The sequence below is a fragment of the Grampus griseus genome, assembly GCF_964374135.1.
Source record: "Grampus griseus genome assembly, chromosome: 2".
NCBI lineage: Eukaryota > Metazoa > Chordata > Mammalia > Artiodactyla > Delphinidae > Grampus > Grampus griseus.
Genome location: NC_139018.1, coordinates 63,685,985 through 63,709,056, shown reverse-complemented (window position 1 = coordinate 63,709,056; position 23,072 = coordinate 63,685,985). Strand labels below are relative to the sequence as shown.

The following is a 23,072-nucleotide window of genomic DNA, read 5'->3' as shown; positions in this document are numbered from 1 at the left end:
CTAGACTATATATATAGTCTTCTCTCTTTTGTGAGATTCGTCTCTAATATTCTCCTGCCATAGTGAACTAAGAACTTCAGGACTACTACTAGTCTACTTCACCATCCTGCTGCTAACCAGTTCAACAAGACACAAATTGAAGTAAACATTGTTTTCCTTTTATAATAGAAAAGAGGTGAACCTTAATTTACTTGCCATCCCCCATTTTTATCACTTTTCTTACTACAGTAAGACTCCCACAATAAAGACCTTAAGTCCTGGTAGAGACTCAGCTGACTCTTTGCACTTGGTATTAGTGCAGAGGATCAATAAAGAGGTTGCCATAGAAACCAACTACCCTCCTCCAACATTTACCATCCAAAGACTTTTGAGAGGCATTAGGCAAATCCTCCTAATGGCCAATGCAAATTTGAAGGTCCTGAGAACACTGAAGAAAATGAATACATTTGTATGATCAGTCTAAACTTCACTGAACTATTTTGTTAAGAATCGAGCAGTTGAATCCATAAATATTTACAACAGAAGCTTTATATGTTATTTGAATTAAACACTTTAGAAAAACAAATTCATTTTCATTTATTTTTGTGGCTACTTAATAGGGATTTTTAGGATATAAAAAGGGTTTCCCAGGATGGCCTCCAATATATATTATTATACAAGTAAATAAGGATTCTAAATTTTAACTGTTCAACTTGCAACAACAATCCAGCACTCAGTCAGGCTGTAAGTCTGGGTCTCTGATACATACAACAATATATATCTAAAGAAGATTCTAACTAGGAATTCCAAAGAAAGAACAGCTGTCCCAAATAGCCTTTTTTTTTCTATTAATAATTATATCATCAGTATACTAGGGTCATCAGGAACTAAAGACTGAAACAACAATTTGAGGATGTTCCTTAGGTCTCTCCTTGGCTAAGAACCAGGAATTTTGACCTTAAAAGGGCAGTAGTATAAGCTGACCAATAGAAAGTCTTCTATTTGAAAGAACTATAATAAACTTAATTAATATACGTTGTTAAAAGTTATATATTATATCTGCACCTAAATAAGAAGCCTTCCTCTTCAATCCTTTCTACTAATTTATATTTTTCTCTGTCTTCAAATTTCTAGTCAAATAACCCTTTTCCAAAACTTCTCCTTGGATTAATCCCACCTGGATCCACTCACTGATATCCAAGCATGTATGTTTAAATCAAAATAACTGTACTGTTCCTCACTTACACCTTTTATGTTCATCTTATCTCCTCAATATATTTAGTATTTCCCTTTGTCCTCAACATTAATGCATTTTAATTCATTATGATTCACTAATATCATTTAGGTTAGCAATACAAAAAGGAGCTCAAAGATTAAAAAGTCCATTTTCTCATTTCCAATTCTAATATATAATAAGTACCTACTCTCTACATTTTAGGTTTTTATGCTAATTTTCTTTTATTCATTAGACTAAAGTGCTTGAAGCATTCCACCAATGCAACATAGAAAGCCACAGGGACTATACCTTGATATCTGAATAGATAAGAGCTCTAGGTGGCTGGTCTCTATTTGATGCCAAAATTGATATCAGTTTGTAAGATTAAAAAGAATTTCATAATCTTCATTTTACAAGGCAGTTCTAAAAACAATACTGAACTGTAGTATCTTATGCTTCTTGACTAGATAGCATTTCTAAGTGTTAAATCTAAATAGTATGGGTATAATATGTGGGAAAATCTAGCTATCAGTGAAGCTCCGGTGCAAATCCAATTCTGCTATTGTATTGATTTAACCTACATTGGAGAAAAGGTCTGTCATTAAGTCATAGGTCAGAGATTATGTGGAAAAAAATGCAGTTTATTATTTTCAAAGAGCAAATTCACACAAGGCTAACAAAAGGAATAACTTTCTCCATCCTCAGAAAAAGGCAATACTCCAAGTAAGCTTTTTAGGAACACACAGTTTAGCGAGTTTATGCAAAACCAATTAGAAATGGTGCATGTGGTTTTCTAATGTAAGAAGACATCCAAATCATTACTAAGTGAAAAAGCTACTTTTTTTTTTTTAATTTAGTGTAGTACAGAAAAAAAGAGAACTATGCACTAATTTTTTGACTGTGGTTATCTCTGAAAGGAGCATTTGGGAAATGCACTCCAGGCCTTCACCTTTTACTTTTCTCTCCTGTATATAAATTTTTATAGGAAAAAAAACAGATTTTTAAAAAATTATAAACTTCAGTCTTGATAATATAATTTTTTTTAATTTAAAGACTTTGGTTTTTTAGAGCAGCTTTAGATTCATAGCAAAATTGAGAGGAAGACAGAGATCTCCCATATACTCCTTGCCCCTGCCACATGCATAACCCCTCTGTCAATATCCCACACCAGAGAAGTAACACTTGTTAACAATCAATGCACCTACATTAACACATCATTATCACCTGAAGTTCATAGTTTACATTAAGTTTCACTATTGGTGCTGTACATTCTATGGGTTTGGATAAATGTATCCATCATAGTACCACCGGGTATTTTTACTGCTTTAAACATCCTCTGTGCTCAACCTATTCACCTCCCCTCTACCCCATTCAACCCCTGGCAATCACCGATCTTTTCATTGTCTCCATAGTTTTGCCTTTTCTAGAAAGCCATATAGTAGGAATCATACCATACATATCCTTTTCAGATTGGCTTTTTTCACTTAGTAATATGCATTTAAGGTTCGTCCATGTCTTTTCATGCTCGAAGCCTCATTTCTTTTTAGCACTGAATAACATTCCATTGTCTGGATGTACTGCTGTTTATTTATTCATTCATCTACTAAAGGATATCTTGGTGCTTCCAACTTTTGGCAATTATTAATAAAGCTGCTATAAACATTCGTGTGCAGGGTTTGTGTGGACATAAGTTTTCAACTCTTTCAGGTAAATACCAACAAACAAATAACCTTTTCAAAAATTCCGGGTCACCCATCAATATCATGAGAATTAAAATGAAAGCACCTAGCACACTGCCTAGCATACAGGAAAAGTTCAATAAATGCTAGCATATTTTTATTCTGCAACGTTTTCTAACGTTACCAAATTATATACTGAGCCAGGCCAGTATACTTTGTAGTTAATGTTTACTCTATCTCCTCCTTTGCTATAAGGTGCCACTTCTTGCTTCTGTCAGTATATCTGTTGGGTTGGCCAAAAAGTTCGTAACATCTTACAGGAAAACCGGAATGAACTTTTGGGCCAACCCAATACTTTTAGAAGTACCTTCTCACCTGCTGCTTCACATTTCCTATGAATCTTTCAGCTACCAGAACATCTTGACTGTGCTTATAAAATGTCTGAGAACAAGTTGCCCAAAGCCTACTTTTAACTAAAAAAAATTACCAAATATACAATTATATTCTGACTCATTTTAAAAAATTCTTTCAAACTCTAGTCCTTTCTTTACACTGAATGATGACTCAACAGTCCAAAATGTTTTTTGTTGCGTGATTTCTACCTCCTTTTTCCTGATTCAATTCACCAGTTCTACGGCTGGGGAGAGAAGATGAGTTTATCATGCAATTATTTGAGTTCTAGCTCACCATCCTCCTAATCCTTTATTAAACAATGGGTATCAGGCTTGTCAAAAAAAAAAAAAGATAAAGTTACTTGAAACTTGGATGTCTTGAAATCTGCTTGTGTAGCATTTTTAGAAGATCACATACAAATGAGGGATGATTGTCTTCAAAAACAAACAACTATGTCTTTCTAAGACACTGATATTATTAACTATGGGGTTTCCGCTCAGAGTTGCAACAGAGAAATTTGATTCCAAGTTACAGTGTCCCAGGCAGCTACTGTAGCCTCACATCACTACTGGCATATCCCAACAAACAAACAAAAACAAAACAAAACTGCATGACCACCAATAAACAGATTCAAATACTAACAAGACACCTACATCAAAAGGCAATATTGGGACTTCCCTGGTGGCGCAGTGGATGGGACTCCGTGCTCCCAATGCAGGGGGCCCGGGTTCGATACCTGGTTAGGGAACTAGATCCCACACCCATGCTGCAACTAGGAGTTCGCATGCCACAACTAAGGAGCCTGCCTGCAGCAACTAAGACCCGGTGCGACCAAATAAATAAATATTTTTTAAAAAGGCAATATTATATAATACAGCTTTTAAAAATTCACATTCATTATGTCATTTTACCCTGTGAGGCAACACTGTAAGGCTGGGGGTCCATTTAACACATGAAAAAAGATTAACACTTAAGAGTTTAAATTACTTGCACAGAACCATACAGCTAATCACAAATGGCAGAATCCAAAACCAAGGACACAGTGATACTGAGAAAGAAATAATTTTGTTAAGTCAGCCCTATCTGAATTTAAATCCTACAATTTACTACTTAAAAGATTAGAATGGACGCTCCATGACTTTGCTTTGTTCACTGCTGTATCTCCAGTGTCTGGAACAGGGCAAGTATCAATAAATAATAGGTATCGCTAAATACATGGTAAACAACTATCAAAAAAAACACAACTTCTTTGCATCTCTGTTTCCTCCTCTGTAAATAGAAACCGTAAGTCCTTGTCTCATATCTGCTGATATAATGTATATTCAAAGCATCTGGTAGTTATTTAAGAATTAACAGCCCTGACTACCAGTTTAGTGTTTTCTTCACAAGAGCAGCCATCCTCTCACTTTTCCCATAGGCTCCAGGGAAGCAGCAGAAAACAAATGGCAGCATGATTGTCAGGCAAGCTGGTGGTAAATCAGGATGGGGCATGTAAAGAACTAAACTGGTGTGGTTCAGTCAAGTAGTCTGCTGTTCTCTTTACTTCATCTGCCATAGCAATGACAAAGGATCTTCTAGAGGAATCTGTCTGCGGATTGCCAATTTCAAAACAGAAAGTCTTGGTGGGGAGGGAAGCACCTAATCTATACTTGTAAGGTGCAAAAAGAAAAGAGGGAGGGATATCTAAAGGTAAATGAGACAATAAGAATACTGAAGTGAGAAGATCCAGAGTACCCATACTGAAATAATTCAGCCTAAGGATGGGCCCATCCACTTCTCTGCAACACAGCATATTCTTTCCAGTAAATCTAATCCAGTAACTCTAATGGATGAAGAAGTCTTGAGGACTACTGCTGAGTTCTGCCAACATAGATAGAAACAAAAGGAAGATGTTATTGACAAGCAGCACAAAAGTTAAAAGCAAAGGGAAATGGTGCTGCAAACGGTACCATAAAGTATGTGAGGGCTTCCCTGGTGGCACAGTGGTTGAGAGTCCGCCTGCCGATGCAGGGGACACGGGTTCGTGCCCCGGTCCGGGAAGATCCCACATGCCACGGAGCAGATAGGTCCGTGAACCATGGCCGCTGAGCCTGCGTGTCCGGAGCCTGTGCTCCGCAACGGGAGAGGCCACAACAGTGAGAGGCCCGCGTACCGCAAAAAAAAAAAAAAAAAAAAAAAAAAAGTGAAAAGACAACTCACAGAATGGGAGCAAATATCTGCAAATCATATATCTGCTAAGGGACTTATACCCCAAATCACAAACAACTCTTACAACTCGGTAATAAAAAGATAAATAACCCAATTTAAAGATGGGCAAAGGACCAGAGAAGACATTTCTCCAAAGAAGATACACAAATGATCAATAAGTACATAAAATGATGCTCAACATTATTAGTCACTAGGGAAATGCAAATCAAAACTACAATGAGATACCACTTCACACCCACTAGGATGGCAAAATAAAAAAGACGGACAATAATAAATTGTCCATACATATGGCTTGATGAGGATGTGGACAAACTGGAACTCTCATACATTGCTAGTAGGAATGTAAAATGATGCAACTGCTTTGGAAAAGTTTGGAGATTCCTCAAATGCTAAACATAGAGTTACCAAATGACTTAGCAATTCTACTTCTAGGTATATACCCAAGAGAACTGTAAACATATGTTCACACAAAAACTTGTACAGAAATGTTTGTAACAGCATTATTTATAATTGTCCAAAAGTGGAAGCTCAAATATATATTAACTGACAAATGGATAAACAAAATGTGATAGATCCATACAGCAGAATTTCTTTATCAATAAAAAGAAATAAAATACTGATACATGCTACAACTCAGATGAACCTTGAAAACATTATAGTTAAGTGAAAGAAACCAAACACAGAAAGGTACATACTTTATGATTCCACATATATGAAATGTCCAGAATAGGCAAATCCAGAGAGACAGAAAACAGATTAGCGGTTGCCAGGGGCTGAGGAGAGAGTGCAGTGGGGAGGGCCTGCTAATTGGTACAGGACTTACTGGGGTGATGAAAATATTCTGGAATTAGTGGAAATCATCACATAACTAAAACCCACTGAATTGTACACTTTAAATGGGCGAATTTTACAGTGTGTGAATATCTCAATAAAGCACATTTAACTTAAAAAGCAGAGGGAGATGTATGTCCTGTGGAAGCAAATTCTTCTAACGTCACATTCTAACTTTCAAAGAGTGGAAAGTGGGAGTAGGAGCACAGACATCTCATACTGCAGATCCTACGGATCCCATGAAGATAGTAAGTGCCTGCTATTTCTCAGCCACTGGGAGAAATCCACTGAATTCTCTAAATAAGCCCTGGAAGGATAAGCCTCAAGCCACAGTCAGATACAAAAGCCACAGGAGCCTGCAGATAAAAGTCAACAGGGATACTGAGGAAACTCAACCTGGACCTTCTCTCAGCACTGAAGCTGGATTTGCCCTAGTTGACCCCCTGAGGACGCAAGAACCTTATCACTAGCATCATCACCTCAAAACTGAACTCATCCCAAAGTTACACAAGCAGATGTGAAGCCAGAAGGGACACATGTTCCTTGGGGTCTAGAGCACTTTCCAAATGAAAAACATCATGCCAAGTCCTCTCCTCGTATCAGTGTAATAGAGTAAGAGTTTACAAGCATGACAGAGAACCAAAAAAATCAAAACGGAAAAAGCCTCTTTTTACTTGTCATTTATTGAATACTTCCTGTGTGCATGGAGCATCACATACAACATCTCAGTCAATCTTCACAATAATTCTACTACATACACAAAGAAGAGATAAGTGATGTTAAATAACTTCCCCAAAAGTTACACAAGTAGTACGTAGATGGGAGAGGTACAACTCCAACCAAAGGAAATCTAGTCAAGTTTATATATTTAAGTTATTTTAACGGAAATTTAAGTTAAAAAGGTGAAAGGATAAAGGTGTATGCAGGAACTAGTATCGAAAGTTGCAGAAATCTCAAGTCAGGCTTGAAGCTTAATTATAATATAAAATAACAGAAAACCTAGCCAATAATAGAAGAAAAATACTAACTTCCATATAACCCTCTTGGGCCAACAGGAGCATTATTCCCCTAGTAAAATGCCACTATATTCTACTTATACAGCAATTCAAAAATGTGCACCCCCCAACACACTCTCATTTTAGTCTCACAATAACCTGAAAGGATGTCATTGTCCAACAAGGTCAGTCAGACTCCAAAGCCTAAACCCTTCACTATCACACAATTCTGCTTTCCATAAAACTAAAAAACTTTTCTCCAACTATAAACAAACATCAAAGATAAAGGTATTCTATTAAAACCAAGTGTTGAATGTGTATTTATTGAAGTTTTATTCATTATTCCCTTATTCTATCATTATTCTTTATACATATTTTTAAGTTTTGTTTTTTTTTGTTTGTTTGTTTTGCGGTGCGCGGGCCTCTCACTGTTCTGGCCTCTCCCATTGCGGAGCCCAGGCTCCGGACGCGCAGGCTCAGCGGCCATGGCTCACGGGGCCCAGCAGCTCCGCGGCATGTGGGATCCTCCCGGACCGGGGCATGAACCCGTGTCCCCTGCATCGGCAGGCAGACTCTCAACCACCGCACCACCAGGGAAGCCCCAAAGTCCTTTTTACATTTACCACACATTTAAGAAAAAGCAAAAAATGAAACAAAAATATTTGCAACAAAGTGACAAAGAGTTTAATATGCCTAGTATTTAACAAAGACCTTTCATAAATCTACTGATGACAAAAAAGCCAAAAGTAAAATGAGCAAAGGACCTGAAAAGCAAATAAACACTGAGATATCATCAGATTTGGCAAAGATGAAAAGACTAAAATAACCAGTGTTAGTGTGAGTCTAGGGAACCCAGGGCTAGCCTCTATGGCATTCTGGACCTGGATGCTTCTGAATTACCTCGTTCATACGTTTATTTTAATACCCGGCAAGTTGACATGTTTGTCTCTCCCTTCACTGAACTCTTTAAGGACATCTTAATCCTTGTTATATCCCCAGTAACTAGTGTCTAGCTTCTATGTGACACTCATGAATCACCTAAGCAACATGTCCGTGAAAGGCAAAATCAGAGCAATCAGGAATATCTGGGTCTGAGATGAGAGCAAAGATGGCTAGACTCTGATAGTATTACTTCCTGAGGCCTCTGCATCTTACCATCTACCCAGCTGCTGAAGGCAAAAAATTCAATGAGTCATCCAAGATTTCTCCTTTCCTGCACAAAGATTAAGAATGGCCAGTAAGCCAGAAGAAGTGTGTTTTCTTCTTTTCTTTTTGAGGTTCACATTGAATCCACTATAGGATTCTTTTTTGTGTGTGTGTGGTACGCGGGCCTCCCACCACTGCGGCCTCTCCTGCTGCGGAGCACAGGCTCCAGACGCGCAGGCTCAGCGGCCATGGCTCACGGGCCCAGCCGCTCCGCGGCATGTGGGATCCTCCCGGACCAGAGCACGAAGCCGTGTCCCCTGCATCAGCAGGCGGACCCTCAACCACTGCGCCACCAGGGAAGCCCCTAGGATTCTTTTTTTTTAATTAATTAATTAATTTTATTTTTGGCTGCGTTGGCTCTTCATTGCTGCACGCGGGTTTTCTCTAGTTGCAGCAAGCGAGTGCTATTCTTCGTTGCAGTGTGCGGGCTTCTCACTGCAGTGGCTTCCTTTGTTGCAGAGCATAGGCTCTAAGTGCATGGGCTTCAGTAGTTGTGGCACGAGGGCTCAGTAGTTGTGGCTCTCCAGCTCTAGAGTGCAGGCTCAGTAGTTGTGGCACACGGGCTCAGTTGCTCCACGGCATGTTGGATCTTCCCAGACCAGGGATCCAACCCGTGTCCCCTGCATTGGTAGGAGGGTTCTTAACCTCTGTGCCACCACGGAAGTCTGAAGAAGTATGTTTCTAATGAATAATCAATAAAATTGTGACTCTTAGATTTCCCATTTCTACAATGTACCCTAGTTTACTACTGTCATTAAAGCTACAACTATCTGAAGCCCATTTTTAAGGTACAACCAAAAAAAGCTATACAAAAAACACTGAACAACTATATTTCTAGACGTAAGCAATATTTAACCTAATGTTAAAGGTTAACGTATCCCAATGATTTTTAAGTTAGAAAACACTTTTGGCATAAGTCAAATAAAACAATGACTATAAGGAGAAAAAAAAATTGTCCTGGTCCCCAAACAGGCCCTATTATTCCTTTTGGTGATATAGATTGGTATGTTCTTGGTGGGATTACTGGTGACATATCAATCTTTCCTCTTGAAAATAAAGATTTTTTTCCCAAAAGTCATGAGACAAATGAAAAATCCTTCAATTTTTACCATTTGTTGCTTCTACAATTAAAAAAAGAACTTATTGGGCTTCCCTGGTGGCGCAGTGGTTGAGAGTCCGCCTGCCGATGCAGGGGACGCGGGTTCGTGCCCTGGTCCGGGAAGATCCCACACGCCGCGGAGCGGCTGGGCCCGTGAGCCATGGCCGCTGAGCCTGCACGTCCGGAGCCTGTGCTCCACAACGGGAGAGGCCGCAACACTGAGAGGCCCGCGTACCACAAAAAAAAAAAAGAACTTCTTCAATTCTTCACCAAAATCAAATCCAAGCAAATTCAGATCTTAATATAAACACCTCCTGGATGTTTAAGATTCATGCAGAGTAGCATTTAATAACTAAAATGGATTACATTAAAGACATTATTCTGAAATTACATAAAAACTCATGATGATTCTCCAAAACAAGATAATAAAGAACATAATTATTGACATATAATTAAGAACATATATAGTAAGTTTTGACTGCTAAAGTTTAAAATTCAAAAAGAGGGCCTTCCCTGGTGGTCCAGTGGTTAAGAATCAGCCTTCCAATGCAGGGGACGTGGGTTCGATCCCTGGTCTGGGAACTAAGATACCACACGCTGCAGGGCAACTAAGCCTGTGTGCCACAACTACTGAGCCCACACGCCGCAAAGAAGAGCTCATGCGCCACAACGAAAGATCCCACATGCTGCAACGAAGACTCAGTGCAGCCAAACAAATAAATAAATATTAAAAAAATAAAATTCAAAAAGAAAAAAATTTTTATTCAGGTTAACAAAGGGGGAAAAGCATCCCAAAATAGTCACTGCCTCAAAAGTCAGGAGGCTATAAAAAGTTTTAATGCAAATAAGGATTACTGTAATAAATATCAGTGACTAGCCAATCATAAATGCTTAAGATTTCAGGAAAGCAATGATACTTTTTAATTTAGTACCATAGATAAACTCAATTTAACTTTGCAATATGAAAAACCCACTTTTTTCTTGAAGACCTGGGTAAAAGAGAAAAGAACTTAGTAGAGTATATAAAATTCAGTCTTCATCTTATCAAAGAACTACTAAAACCCAGCAAGAAATACAGGCATATTCAAACTAATAGGTAACGTAATGAGAACACAGTAGATATCTTTAAGATTTTTTACTCTTAAATAGAGGTGAAACTTCGATATAATAGAACATACAGTAAATAAGAAAGAGAAGGAAGGTGGTTTATAAAGTAATAGACTAATCTTCAAGATATTTTGAGTGAAAAAAGGTATAAACTACAGTATGTTACCTTTCGCGTTGAAAGGAGCAGGAGATTGTGTGTGTGTGTGTGTGTGTGTGTGTGTGTGTGCGTGCACGCGTATGTACATGTTTTTGGTGGTCTATATAAAAATTAGCTTTGGAAAAATAAATAAGAAACTGTTAATACAAGGGCTATCTTGGGGGAGGGTAACATGGTAGGTGGAAAAGAGTAAAAGGTAAGCTTTTCCTCAGTTCATCCCTGTGTGTACTTTGAATTTGATCAATGTGAATGTATGTATAACAAAAGAAAAAATTAAAAGTACTTTACCTTGCACCATTGTTCCTACTGACTTCCACAGTTTCTTTAACAAAATATCGATCCTTGACATACGCAAAAATATCATCACAAATTTCATGTAAGCGTGAACGATGGGTAAGGTTGGTCAAGTATAAAACTGGAATAATTAGTGGTTCTGGAAAACTCTGAAGATTCTGTCTTGCTTTTTTTTCTGACTCAAGTGCTTCCTGATAGGTCAGTCCAGGTCTACCCGTCACAGCACAACTCCACACCAGACTGTTGCACAGAATAGTTCGTTCAAAAAAGTCACTGATTAAAAAACAAAAACAAAAACGCATTACCTATCATTTCACAAATTTTACATTAAAAGCTGATAAAGGATTGTTCCTTTATTGCAAAATTTTACATAGACTCATAGAACTCAAACAAAAGTTTAGTAACTGGTCAACTTACACATTAATATTACAAACATAAGAAAAAGTATATTTAAACTAGACATTTATATTTTGCAATTTACAGGTACATTCAGCCAAAATTGGATTTTGATTTCTATCAGTTTTGAAACTGAAGTGAAACAAAATAAACTCAACCTTTCTTTTTTCCTTCTAATTTTTAAGCTTTTTGTTCCAAAGCAGTCAAAACATTGTCAATTCAAGCACTTAACTATGAATTTTGAAAGGTTTTAACATAATAGTGAAAAACTGGGAAATCTAAGCATCAAACAATAAGAGAAAAGTTGAATAAATTATAGTACTTCATATAATGAAAAATCACAGTCATGAAACAGAAGGAGAGTTCTTAAATAATGTAAACAGGGAAAACAACTTTCCAGTCTGCTTCCCTCCCATATTTTTTCAAAGTAAAAGCTTATCCAAACAATATATATAATACAGTTCCACCTGTGTTAAAATTAAAAAAGAGAAAGGAAGAAAAAGAAAGGGTAGAAGGAAGGAAAGAAGGAAGGAAGGAAGGAAAGTAGCGAAAGATAACTTAAGGAAGCATAAAACATTCCTGGAATGTTATACAAAAATCAAGGTAACAGCTCTAGAATGGGGATGGGACTTAGGGACCATTCTACCCAGTGCTTTTCTGCAGTTAGGATTTCTTACTATAAGCACTAATTTCTTTTCAAAAACTCTATTCAGTCATTTTTAAAATGTGAGAGATCTACTATATGGAAAGATTTCTAAGGTATATTAAAGAGAAAAAAACTCAAAATCACTGAATGACATAATTCCAAATGCATTAATTATAATAATAGCAAAAACGTGCAAATGATCGTATTTATACAAATACCATAAACAGATGTTCCCTATGGAGAAAGGGAGGGACTGGGAAGAGGAGAATTTGTTATTCTAAATAGTTCCATATTGTTTGAATTTTTATAATGAGCATGTATTCATATTGTTTTTATAATAAAAATATTTTTTAAACAGAAAAGGTTAGACATATGCAAAAAGATTAACAGTAGTTGCCTCTAAGTGGTTAAGATATGGGTAAATATTTTGCCCGCCTCTACATTTCAGTCTACTTTTCAACATATGTAACCAACATAATTCACTATTCTCTAACTTTTTCTCCTTCCTGAAATACCCCTTTCCTTCTCATCATTCTAAAAACTATTAAAACTGTTACATGTTTATTTCCTTGTTAGTGTATCTGTACAGGTTACCCCTGTAGTAGTCTGATCTCCAAAGAAGATTTGGAGTAATTCCATTAAGATAGTTTCATTTGCATATTTGTCTGTAGATTCTATGAGAACAACAAAAAATGAAATCTACGGAAGTAAAGAGAAACTAATCATACCTTAACATAAATGAGATCTAAAGAGATAATAATATACATATGTCAACTTACATGACTAATTCAGTACAAGGGAAATCCTTTTGAAGTATGTACCATTTAGTAATGGGGATAATGGGTGTATATCATTAAAATACAAAGTAAAAAGTGATTATCTTTACAAAACAGAGGCAGATATCCTTCGGGAATTCAGAGGAAGGGAAGGAGGAGAGGCAGGCACAAAAGATCAAGAAATGCTAGAACATCTTTGGGAGGAACTGGCATGAAGAGTTAGGATGAAAAGGAAAAGTGGAGTTGAAGGAAAAAATGCCGGAGGAAAAAAATGAATATAATTTGATTCTTATAATAAAATCTATGTCAGATAAATAGCTAAGTGAGAGGCAACAGACATACCCAATAGAGGGTTATCAACAGGGCAAAATAAAATGAATGAATGGATGGATCTTGAAAGAGGTCTTATTTAATTTTTACTGCCTAAAACTGCAGTTCACTTAGAAAGCTTTATAAAAGTTTTAAACTTTTTCCTTTAGAAACAAACACAGATTCCCAAGCCACATATATCATGTGTGTGAGATATTCTAATAATTTAAACTATTTATCTAGTACTACAGGTGACCTTTGAACTATGGGGGGAGGGAAGGATAGAGGTGCTATCTCCACACAGTCAAAAATCTGTGTATAACTTTACCATCAGCCCTCCTTATCCATGGTCAACTGTAAGAAAAATATATTTCAAATCTAGATGTTATATATTAACTAGTCTCTAAGCTAGTGCTATCAAAAGTAGAATGCTAGCTACACATATAATTTAAAATTTTCTAGTGGCCACATTTAAAAATTTTTAAAGACATACTAATGAAATTAATATATTTTATTTAACCCAATATATTCCAAAATAGTTCAATATGTAATCAATATTGAAATAGTTTATTTTTTCTTTTTGGTACCAAGTCTTCAAAATCCAGTATGTATTTTACATTTACTGCGCATCTTAATTCTGACTAGTCACCTTTCAAGTTCTTAATAACCAATGGCTCCTGCATTGGACAGCACAGCTCTAGCCATAGCAGGTGGGTATTTGATAGCCTGGGGTATTTGCTGCCATTGCAGGGGGACAGACTTTAGACTCAGCTGCAATAAACACTATTCTGTTTAGATTTGTTACCATTGTTCAAAATACCAAGGAGAAGAATGGCACAAGTGCCACAAACCTCCACTAAACGTGGATAGACAGTAACCAGCGACAGTACAGCTACCCTTCTTCACCCAGGTTCCCAGAGCCTCCTGCAAAGTGTTTGTTCTGTTTGTTTCCTTTGTGTCTATCTACCCTACAAAGGTCTAACATTATAGTCCTGCTGTGCACAAAGATCCACCCTCAGGAGGAGGGAGGCAGGACACACTACCACAGCGGCCATCTTTTTAAATTAATTTTTATTGGAATTTTCTTTCACAGTGGCCATTTTAAAGCAAGGGAAATAAAGCCCAAGGCTACTTCTCCCTATTCATCACTCCCTGTTCATCATGGCACCATCTCTAACATTACACACCTTCACTTACATCCACTTCTATATTCTGCTCTTCACCCATTCAACATACACATTCAAATGTGTAGGATTTTGTTAGTAATGCTGAAACTCTAGGGGATAGGTTACAGTGCCTCTTCAATTTCAATATTATAAGAATATAAATAACGAAAATCTTACAAGCAGCACATTTTTATTATTGTGAGTAAAACTTTATACAACACAAAGTACTATTTTATATCAGTTTAGACTAATACAGGTTATTATGTCTCCAATTTATTGCTACATTCCTTCAACAATCCTCTTTACTAGAGATGAGCGTACTACTGGCCCGGAGGTCAAATCCAGACTTCCACCTGTTTGTCAAGTTTTATTGGAACACAGCCACACCCACATCTTTAGGTATTGCCTATGACTGCCTCCTCACTACATCTGTAGAGTTGGGTTGGTGCAACAGACATCTAATGGCCTGAAAAGCCTAAAATATTGACTATCTGGCCCTTTAAGAAAAAGTTTGATGACCTCTGCCCTTTGCCATTATTTCTTAAGGAAAAATTGCTTCTGAGTTACCAGGTCAAGTACTGGTAAGAACACACTTCTAAAACAAAGTCAACAAATTAAGGAACAAAGGGCAACATACTGTTAACTTGCTGAGTATTTGGAAAACTAAAAACCTAAAAGAATAAGATTAAGAATGAAGTGACATAAAAACCAGAAACCAAATACAATTCAGAAAAGATAAATGCAAAGCATACTCTATTTACTTAATGGCCCAAAATGCATTAACTAGACGTAAAGCAAGGTAAGAGAGATACAGCCCAATACTGCAGAAAAGATCTAAGGGACATAAGCAAACTCCTCTGTCTACAAAATAATCAGTAACTGAGAAATGCAGCCATAGGCTAAAAACTAACACAATTCCTGACTAAAACAGCATATGGTATGCAAGAGAAGGAAAGTATGGTTTATAAGCTTAGAAAAGTAGTAATTGCTAAAAGACAGCACGGGCTGTTCTAACAATTTCCTTCACTGAAGGGGTTACAAGAGCAGGACATTAGGTGATCATGGGCATGGCAGACTATACATGCCTTAGAGGGAGAAATAACTGCTAGATGAAAATTACATTTATTACATTTATTCATAAATGGTGAGGGGGAAAGTTCAATTATAAAGCTTAGTTTAAAAAAACACTTTACTATTACTTTGCACTTTACTTAGTGCTGCCTCAGACGAACTTAAGATACTGACATACAAGGCAGGCTCCTAAAATCTGCAGATGACATTATGGTGAGGAACAGCAATACAGATTTTTAAAATCTAGACAATGAAGACTTAAGTAGAAATCAACAAAGGTGAAACATTATAGCTCCATCTTTCAGGACCCAACTCATATGTTATCTCCTATCTGAGGGCATCCTCAATTCCCCAGCAGTTATCAGTTCCATTTTCTATCAGTTCCATTTTCTATGTTTCCATTACACTGGCTCCTCAGAACATATGTGATTTATGCCACTGTGTTATAGACATACAATCACTTCTCACTAGAGGGGGACAAATTATCTCAGCATTTCCAAAGACTTTCCAAAGTACAGTGTCAAGAATAAGCAAATATATTCTCATCGGCAGTCCACATATACTTTTATGTTTATCTAAAAAGAGAAAGTACACATGTGAATGGGAAGAAGAAAGCAAAGTATCTGAATCTCAGCTTTGTCACTTGTACAATATGACTTGGGTAATTTATACAAACTTCACTGAACCTGGTTCCCCTTCTGTAAAATGGGAACAATGTGTTCCATAAACAGTTAATATGAAAATTAAATAATACAGTATGCCCAACATACTATATGTGCACTCAATAAACGTATCAATTCTTACTGCTTAGGTACCCTTTTCGCAGAGAGATCCTAGAAGAATACACAGAAGAATAACCTGTACGGTAGAGCAACAATGTCAGAAGAACACATATAAGACCTGAGAATCTTTGAAGAGAAAGTTTGGCATTGGGAAGGAGGTTAGGAAAAGGGATTAACTGTAGAAGGATTATCAGTGAACATCCAAAATCCAATCTGGATGCCCCAAGTATAAAATCTTATCAGCTGCGTAGTGGTAGACTATTTGCAAAGAGGGTTGAAGGTGTGCAGGCTCCTTAGAAATGACTTTCACACTCTTCTCACAAGAGGTAGAGCCTATTTCACCACCCCTTGAATCTGGGCTGGACCTGAGATTGGCTTTGACCAACAAAATACAGAAATGACATTGAGAGATGTCTACTCTCACCCTCCTGGAACTCTGAGACCAAGGTCTCTGGAAGAAGAAGCCCAAGTTGCTTTCTGAGGATGAAAGACCACATGGTGAGAAATGCCATCCCAGTATATTAAATTATCACATAGTACACTTTAAATATGTTACAATTCTGTTTGTCAATTATACCCGAATAAAGCTAGAAAACACACACACACACAAAGAAAAGCCATCCCAGCTGAGGTCCCTGACACATGACTGAGGCCACCTCTTACTCCATCTAGCCTCAGCCAAGCCTGACTTCATCTGACTTCACCTAAATGAGAGAGCACAGAGAGATGAGCAGCAACCACAATGGCAACCCAAAGAATAGTGGGCAAACAAAATGGATGGCTCTCTGAGCCACTAAGTTTTAGAGTGGCGTGTTATAAATAACTGATAGATATATCCCGTCTGCAGAAAAGAAACATGGTAGCCTGCTAAGCAGATAAAAGGTTAAAATGCAAAAAAAAGAAAAAAAAAGTATTTAGGAATCTCTGTTATACCATCCACAGAAAAAGGACTCATAGACCCAAATACCTGGGCCATGTGGCAGACTTATTCCTAAAGAGGAGCTGAACATCTAACTTGAAGACGCTAGCTATTAAGATTATCCTACTCTCCTTGAAAACCCTATGCTCACGAAAGGGCCTTCTGATAATAACTAGATTTCATACATAGCTTATTATCAGTTTGGGGACTGGTCTATGTGAAGGGCCCTTTTCCCTATAAATTAATGGCATTCCGGTTTTTACATACAGTATCTAGAATTTAATCACTTGGGAGTGTAGTAAAAAAGTCAAATGTCTGAGCAGACTGTAGATCATGGTACCTTCACAAAGATCTAGGCAGCCAGCTTGAATTCCAAGCAATGCCCCTATGTTTTTGGTGCATATTTATGCAAACTTTAACAAATATTAGGAAGAATTCTCTATAATAAGCATTATGTGATGGTAAATATGAAAAACTCTAGAGTCTTAGGTATGTGAGTGAGAACTCTAGTGTCACCAGTTGCTAGATAGGTCGTTTTTGAACTGATCTTGGACTTACTCTTCCTGCCTCAATCCCAACCTCCTCATCTGTAAAAAGAGGACAGTTGAAAGGACTGAATTAACAAGTTGAGGAGCTGATGAACAATGAAAACAGGATGCTTTATAAATTAGTCAAACACTTTTCACTGGACAGCCAGATTGAAATATAAGCTGGTCTGTCAGTGATGTTGTGGAAGAGACTCCTACATTGTATATGAAAAGTGTGATTCACTCACAGATGGGAAATACATTCCAATTCCAAGAGTCTAAATGCCTAAAAACAGAAGCCATTTTATTAAGGAGATTAAAGTCACTATGTAATACAAATCATTTTCCTAGCCCACAAATCTAGAATTTCTGGTGTTCAGACTTGACTGCTCCTTATTTGAACAATCCAGACAAAAAAAAAATTTTTTTTAAACAAAATTATTGTCTGCTAACTAAATTACAGAATAAATTTTTATCTCCTTTAAAAGATTAAACTATGCACTTTATTCTGTTCTCTTTATCTACGAGCTTCGTTTTTCTTATATTTTTTCCCCTAGGTTCCATATATAAGTGAGATCATACGGTATTTGCTTTTCTCTGTCCAACATTTCACTTAGCATAATGCCCTTGAGGTCCATAGGTATTGCTGTAAATGGCAAGATTTCATTCTTTTTTAAGACTGAATAATATTCCATTGTGTATATGTACATCTTCTTCACCCATTTATCCATCAATGGACACTTAGGTTGTTTCCATATCTTGGCTATTATAAATAATGCTGCAATGAACATGAGGATGCATATATCTTTTCGAATTAGTGTTTTCATTTTCTTTGGATAAATACCCAGAAATGGAATTGCTGTATCAATATGGCAGTTCTGTTTGTAATTTTTTGAGGAACCCCCATACTATTTCCCATAATGGCGGCACCAATTTATATTCTTATCAATAGCGCACGAGGGTTTGTTTTTCTCCACATCCTCCCCAATACTTGTTATTTCTAGTCTTTTTGATAACAGCCATTCTAACATGTGTGAAGTGATACCTCATTATGGCTTTGATTTGCCTTTCCTTGATGATTAATGATGTAGAGCACCTGTTGGCTCTCTGAATATCTTCTCTGGAAAAATATCTGTTCAGATCTTCTGTCCATTTTTAAATCAAGTTGTTTTGGTATTTTTGCTATTGAGTTATATGAGCTCTTTGTATATTTTGAGTATTAGTCCCTTGTCAGATATGAGATTTACAAATATTTTCTTCCATTTCGTAGGCTGCCTTTTCATTTTGTTAATGGTTTCCTTTGCTGTGAAGACACTTTTTAGTTTGACGTAGTCCCACCCACTAGTTTACTTTTGCTTTTATTGCTTTTGGTGTTGAATTCAAAAAAAAAATCATTGCCAAGATGTATGTCAAGGAGCTTACCACCTATGTTTTCTTCTAGGAGTTTTATGGTTTCAGGTCTTATGTTCAATTCTTTAATCCATTTGGAGTTAATTTTTGTGTATGGTGTAAGACAGTGGCCCAGTTTCATTCTTTTGCACTTTAGCTTATGCATTCACCTACAGTTAATGTGCTATTTTTAATGAGTCTTCTTTATTTATGGAAAGCAGGTCAAACAAGAGCTAGCAATTAAAGAGCATATAGTTAAAACAAACAAACAAAATAAAGGAGTTTGAACTGTATAATCACCAAGTAACCATCTTTGTCATAGTCCCTGTCTCAAAGAACTCAGGGTCTAGGAAAAGAGAAAATGTGATGCAACAAATACATTGCATTACCGTGCAATAACTGCAGATGTTACACTAGATAAAATGAAGGGTGACCGTTGCTGCTAGAAGGACAAAGGAGGAAGTGTTAGGCTATGATATCAGGTAAGACACACAAAACACTATTTAGCAATTAAAAGGTCACTGGCAACCTGTACTAACCAGAGTTAGAGGCAGTTACTTTGCATTATGCTGGGAAGTGAAAAAGGTGCGGAGATGTAGTAAAACTCTTTGAGACTGATAGAGAAAGTTATATTCAAGAAATCAAAAACCCGAGCAAATAGGTGAGCATAGTGATCTTCAGACAAATACAAAAGAAAAATATTCAAAATAATGTACTTAAAGGATAATCTTCAAACAAATTCACATAAACCAATTTGTGATTTAACGAATTAGTGAAAACAGATGTTTCCTTCATAGTTTCTCCAGACTTGTGGCAAGGGTCAGATTACCATAATCTGCAGACCACCATATACCATCCACCATGAATGCATTTTTAGAAAGATCTCTTTGTAATCATCTAAGAGAAAGTAATCCAAATTTTAACACAATTAAATGGCAGTCTTCTTCCAGTTTTGTGCCAATTCAAAGTCATAAACGTTAATAGCTAAGAACATCAGTAGCTCTGCTTTGGTCAGGGTAAATGATTAAATATCTTTGCTCCCAAACCAATCACCTCTCTTAAACTGCTTGTTATTTCCAAAAACCCAAACGCTTCAGCACAGAGCAAAGACATTTTAATTAAAACAAAACATTTTAATTTTAATGTCATAAGACTACAAAGGACAAAATTAAAACATTTTAATTTTAATGTCATAAGACTACAGGGGACACAGTTCCTTAACATTAATGGAAGGTAGGTTTGGAATACCAAAAATCTCCTCCTCTATCATCAAGAACCTAAGTATCTGAAAAGTGTTCAAATTCAAAGAGGCTAGGGGCCATATTTATGCTCCCTTCTAAAGTGAGAAGAGTGTCTCAAAAAGACTGCTTACATAAAAGAAGAAAAGTTTAAATTTAAGCCCATTTCCTATCTTGTTCGTGCTTTTAAATACAACTTCTTGAAAAAAATTCAGAATTACCAAGGATTTTAACCTAAATCTTCTTTAAAAGTAAGACATCATCCTTGTCAAGTTACTTAATCCAAATTCACTTAAGTAGTTACAAGACTGAACTCTATTTGAGTAACAAAACAAGTCTGTACAGGAGCAGAGTAAGATGTGCACTCGTATTTAAAAGTACTGTCTGCTGAAAAACTTCTCTAGATATGACATGTTTACGTGTAACTCCTGTGGAGCCGAAGAAAAAAGAAGGCTTGCTTAAAATAAAAGCTCAAAGGAACTGTCCTTTCTAACTTCACTAGTCATTTCTCAGACAGGTGCTGAGTTTGCTTAACGCCCTCCCTCCAGCAAGCCCCCACTCAGAAAAGGTGCCTCCTACACACAATTTATTTGGTTGCTATAACACTTGGTTTCTAAGTCACAAAGGGACTCCTTCTGAGTGGAGAGGATAAAGCATAAGAAAAAGGGAGGATCAGGCTGTTTCAGCGATTGATCAATTCAGGTTCTCACTTGGTGATCCTGTTTAAACACAGAGCTCTAAAACGCCCCGTTATTTGGTGTCACGGGACAAGGGGATCTCTTGGGATAAACCAGGCAAGGGACTAAAAATTGAGGGGTTGAAACTACACAGGCAGCAGCTCCGGATTCTTGTAAAAACAAAAGCGAGTGGCACATGTCTGGCGGCCCCATGCGCAGGGGGATAAAGAGGAGGCTGGCTGGGGTTGGAGTTGAACTTGTCTTAGCCCCCTCCCCCAACTCCCACCGCCGCGCTCCCGGCTACGCAAAACCGAAAACGAGGGGGCGCCCAGGGCCCTGCTCTCTCCCCCTCCTTTTCCCCCGCCCAGTCCCGACTTCTTCCTCACCCGGTCTCCCGGGGGCGGAGACGCCGAGTTCCCCAGGGCCGGGAGTTAGTCACCGAGAAGAGGCGGTGACAGAGCGCACGGCTCGCTTCGCACACTCCGAGGCCTAGCCGCACCCGACCAGAGGCGGCCGGCGGAGGCTCTAGCGTCCCGGGCTTGCCGGGGAGCCCCCTCCCCGGAGTCTCAACTCCGCTCCCACCCCACCCCCGCCGCTACCCTGGGCAGCTCCAACGTCAGGCTCCACTCCCGACCGAGGAAACGATGCCCAGCCCGGCCGTTTCCTGCCCCCGGGGGCAGGGATTCCCTCCCCGGACTGGGGGACCGCGGCTCCATGCCGCTGACCCGAGCGGGGATCCCCTCGGCCGCCGGGCGGGGATCCCGGAACTGGCCCCGTAGCGCGCGTGTGGCCGCGGCGGGGAGGGGCGAGGCGGGGAGTTTCCGCCGCTCGGCGGCCGGGCGGCTGCCGCGACTACAAGCTGTCCCCGCGGCCGGCCAGGGACCCCAGCCTCCTCTGCCCCGGCCGGCTCTCCCCATGCGCGCCTCGGCCGGTCGGGCCTCCCGGGGACCCCGCTCAGTCACCGTGTCGGACTCGGGGGCCAGAGAAACGCGGGCCCGCGGCCACCCGTCACTTTCCAGTCGCCCCGCCAGAAACCCGGGTCTTGGAAAAGGAGAGACAAAAGGACGCTGGGGAGGGAGTCCCCACACTCCCTCGCACCCCCCGCGCCCGGCCCGGCCCTTACTCGTAGTGGCGGAAGATCTCGTTGGTGACTTTACAGTAGAAAACTTCCTCGTCGGGCCGCAAGTCCGCGGGCGGCTTCTGGCTCACAAACGGCTTTCGGTGTAGCAGCGGCATCTCGTGTCCGCCCGTGGGCTCACCCGGACCCTCGGCCGCCCGCGCCGGCCCCGCTTCCCTATCAAAATTGGAGGGAAAGGAAAGCCGGTAAGGTGGGGAGCGCTCGGCGGCGGCGGCGTGGGCCGGTCCGCGCGCGGGGGGAAGCTCGACTGCCTTTTGTGTGACTGACGCGCTGCGGCTGCCACCCGAGCTGAGGTCGCTCCTGTCGCGGTCGGGGTATTGAGCCAGCGGAGCCGCCCCACCGCCGCACGCCGGGCTGCCGGTTCACAATGGGGCCAAACGCCCAGCCGCGGGCAGGCGGTGCGGGAGCGGCAGCGGCCCCCTCCCCCAGCCCCTGCGGCCGCGGGGCTCAGAACGTGCTCGGCGCGCAGCCGGCCGGCCCGACGCCGCTAGGGAGCTCGATGCGGGCGGACCCCGGCGCCGCTCCGCTTTGTTCCCCCGCTCGCCTACACTTCTCTGCCGGCGCCGGCCGGCTCCCGAGCGACCACACCAAGCCCCTCACCTGCAAGCACGCCGGCTGCCACTTCTCCACCTTCTCAACTACAAAGGCGGCGAGGGGAGGCTCTGTCCCCCCAGGGGGTCGCTTCTCGCCGGCCCCTCCGCGCCTCCGGCCGCCGCTTCTCCCGCTGCCACGGCCTGGCTCCTCGCGGGGGATCGCGTCCCGCCGCCACTTCCCCGCCTCTCGGAGCTCCTGGGAAGTTTCTGATCTACTTTCGGCTCAGAAGGAGGAAGAGCTGTTGGGAGGAGCTTTTCACTTCTCGCTTCTACCTTTTTAT

General features: G+C 39.6%; 1 protein-coding gene across 1 annotated transcript in view; it reads right to left on the bottom strand.

The window, feature by feature from the left end:
• BAZ1A (bromodomain adjacent to zinc finger domain 1A) overlaps positions 1-22,852 on the bottom strand; it is a 93,698-nt gene extending 70,846 nt beyond the window's left edge. Inside the window, exons 1-3 of the mRNA XM_082649267.1 lie at positions 22,799-22,852; positions 22,184-22,354; positions 11,159-11,437 (exon numbers count right to left, since the gene is read on the bottom strand). Of these exons, the coding sequence (XP_082505393.1) occupies positions 11,159-11,437; positions 22,184-22,296 (392 nt within the window). The 5' untranslated portion in view covers positions 22,297-22,354; positions 22,799-22,852. The remainder of the gene's footprint in view (positions 1-11,158; positions 11,438-22,183; positions 22,355-22,798) is intronic.
• Positions 22,853-23,072: the final 220 nt, after the last annotated feature.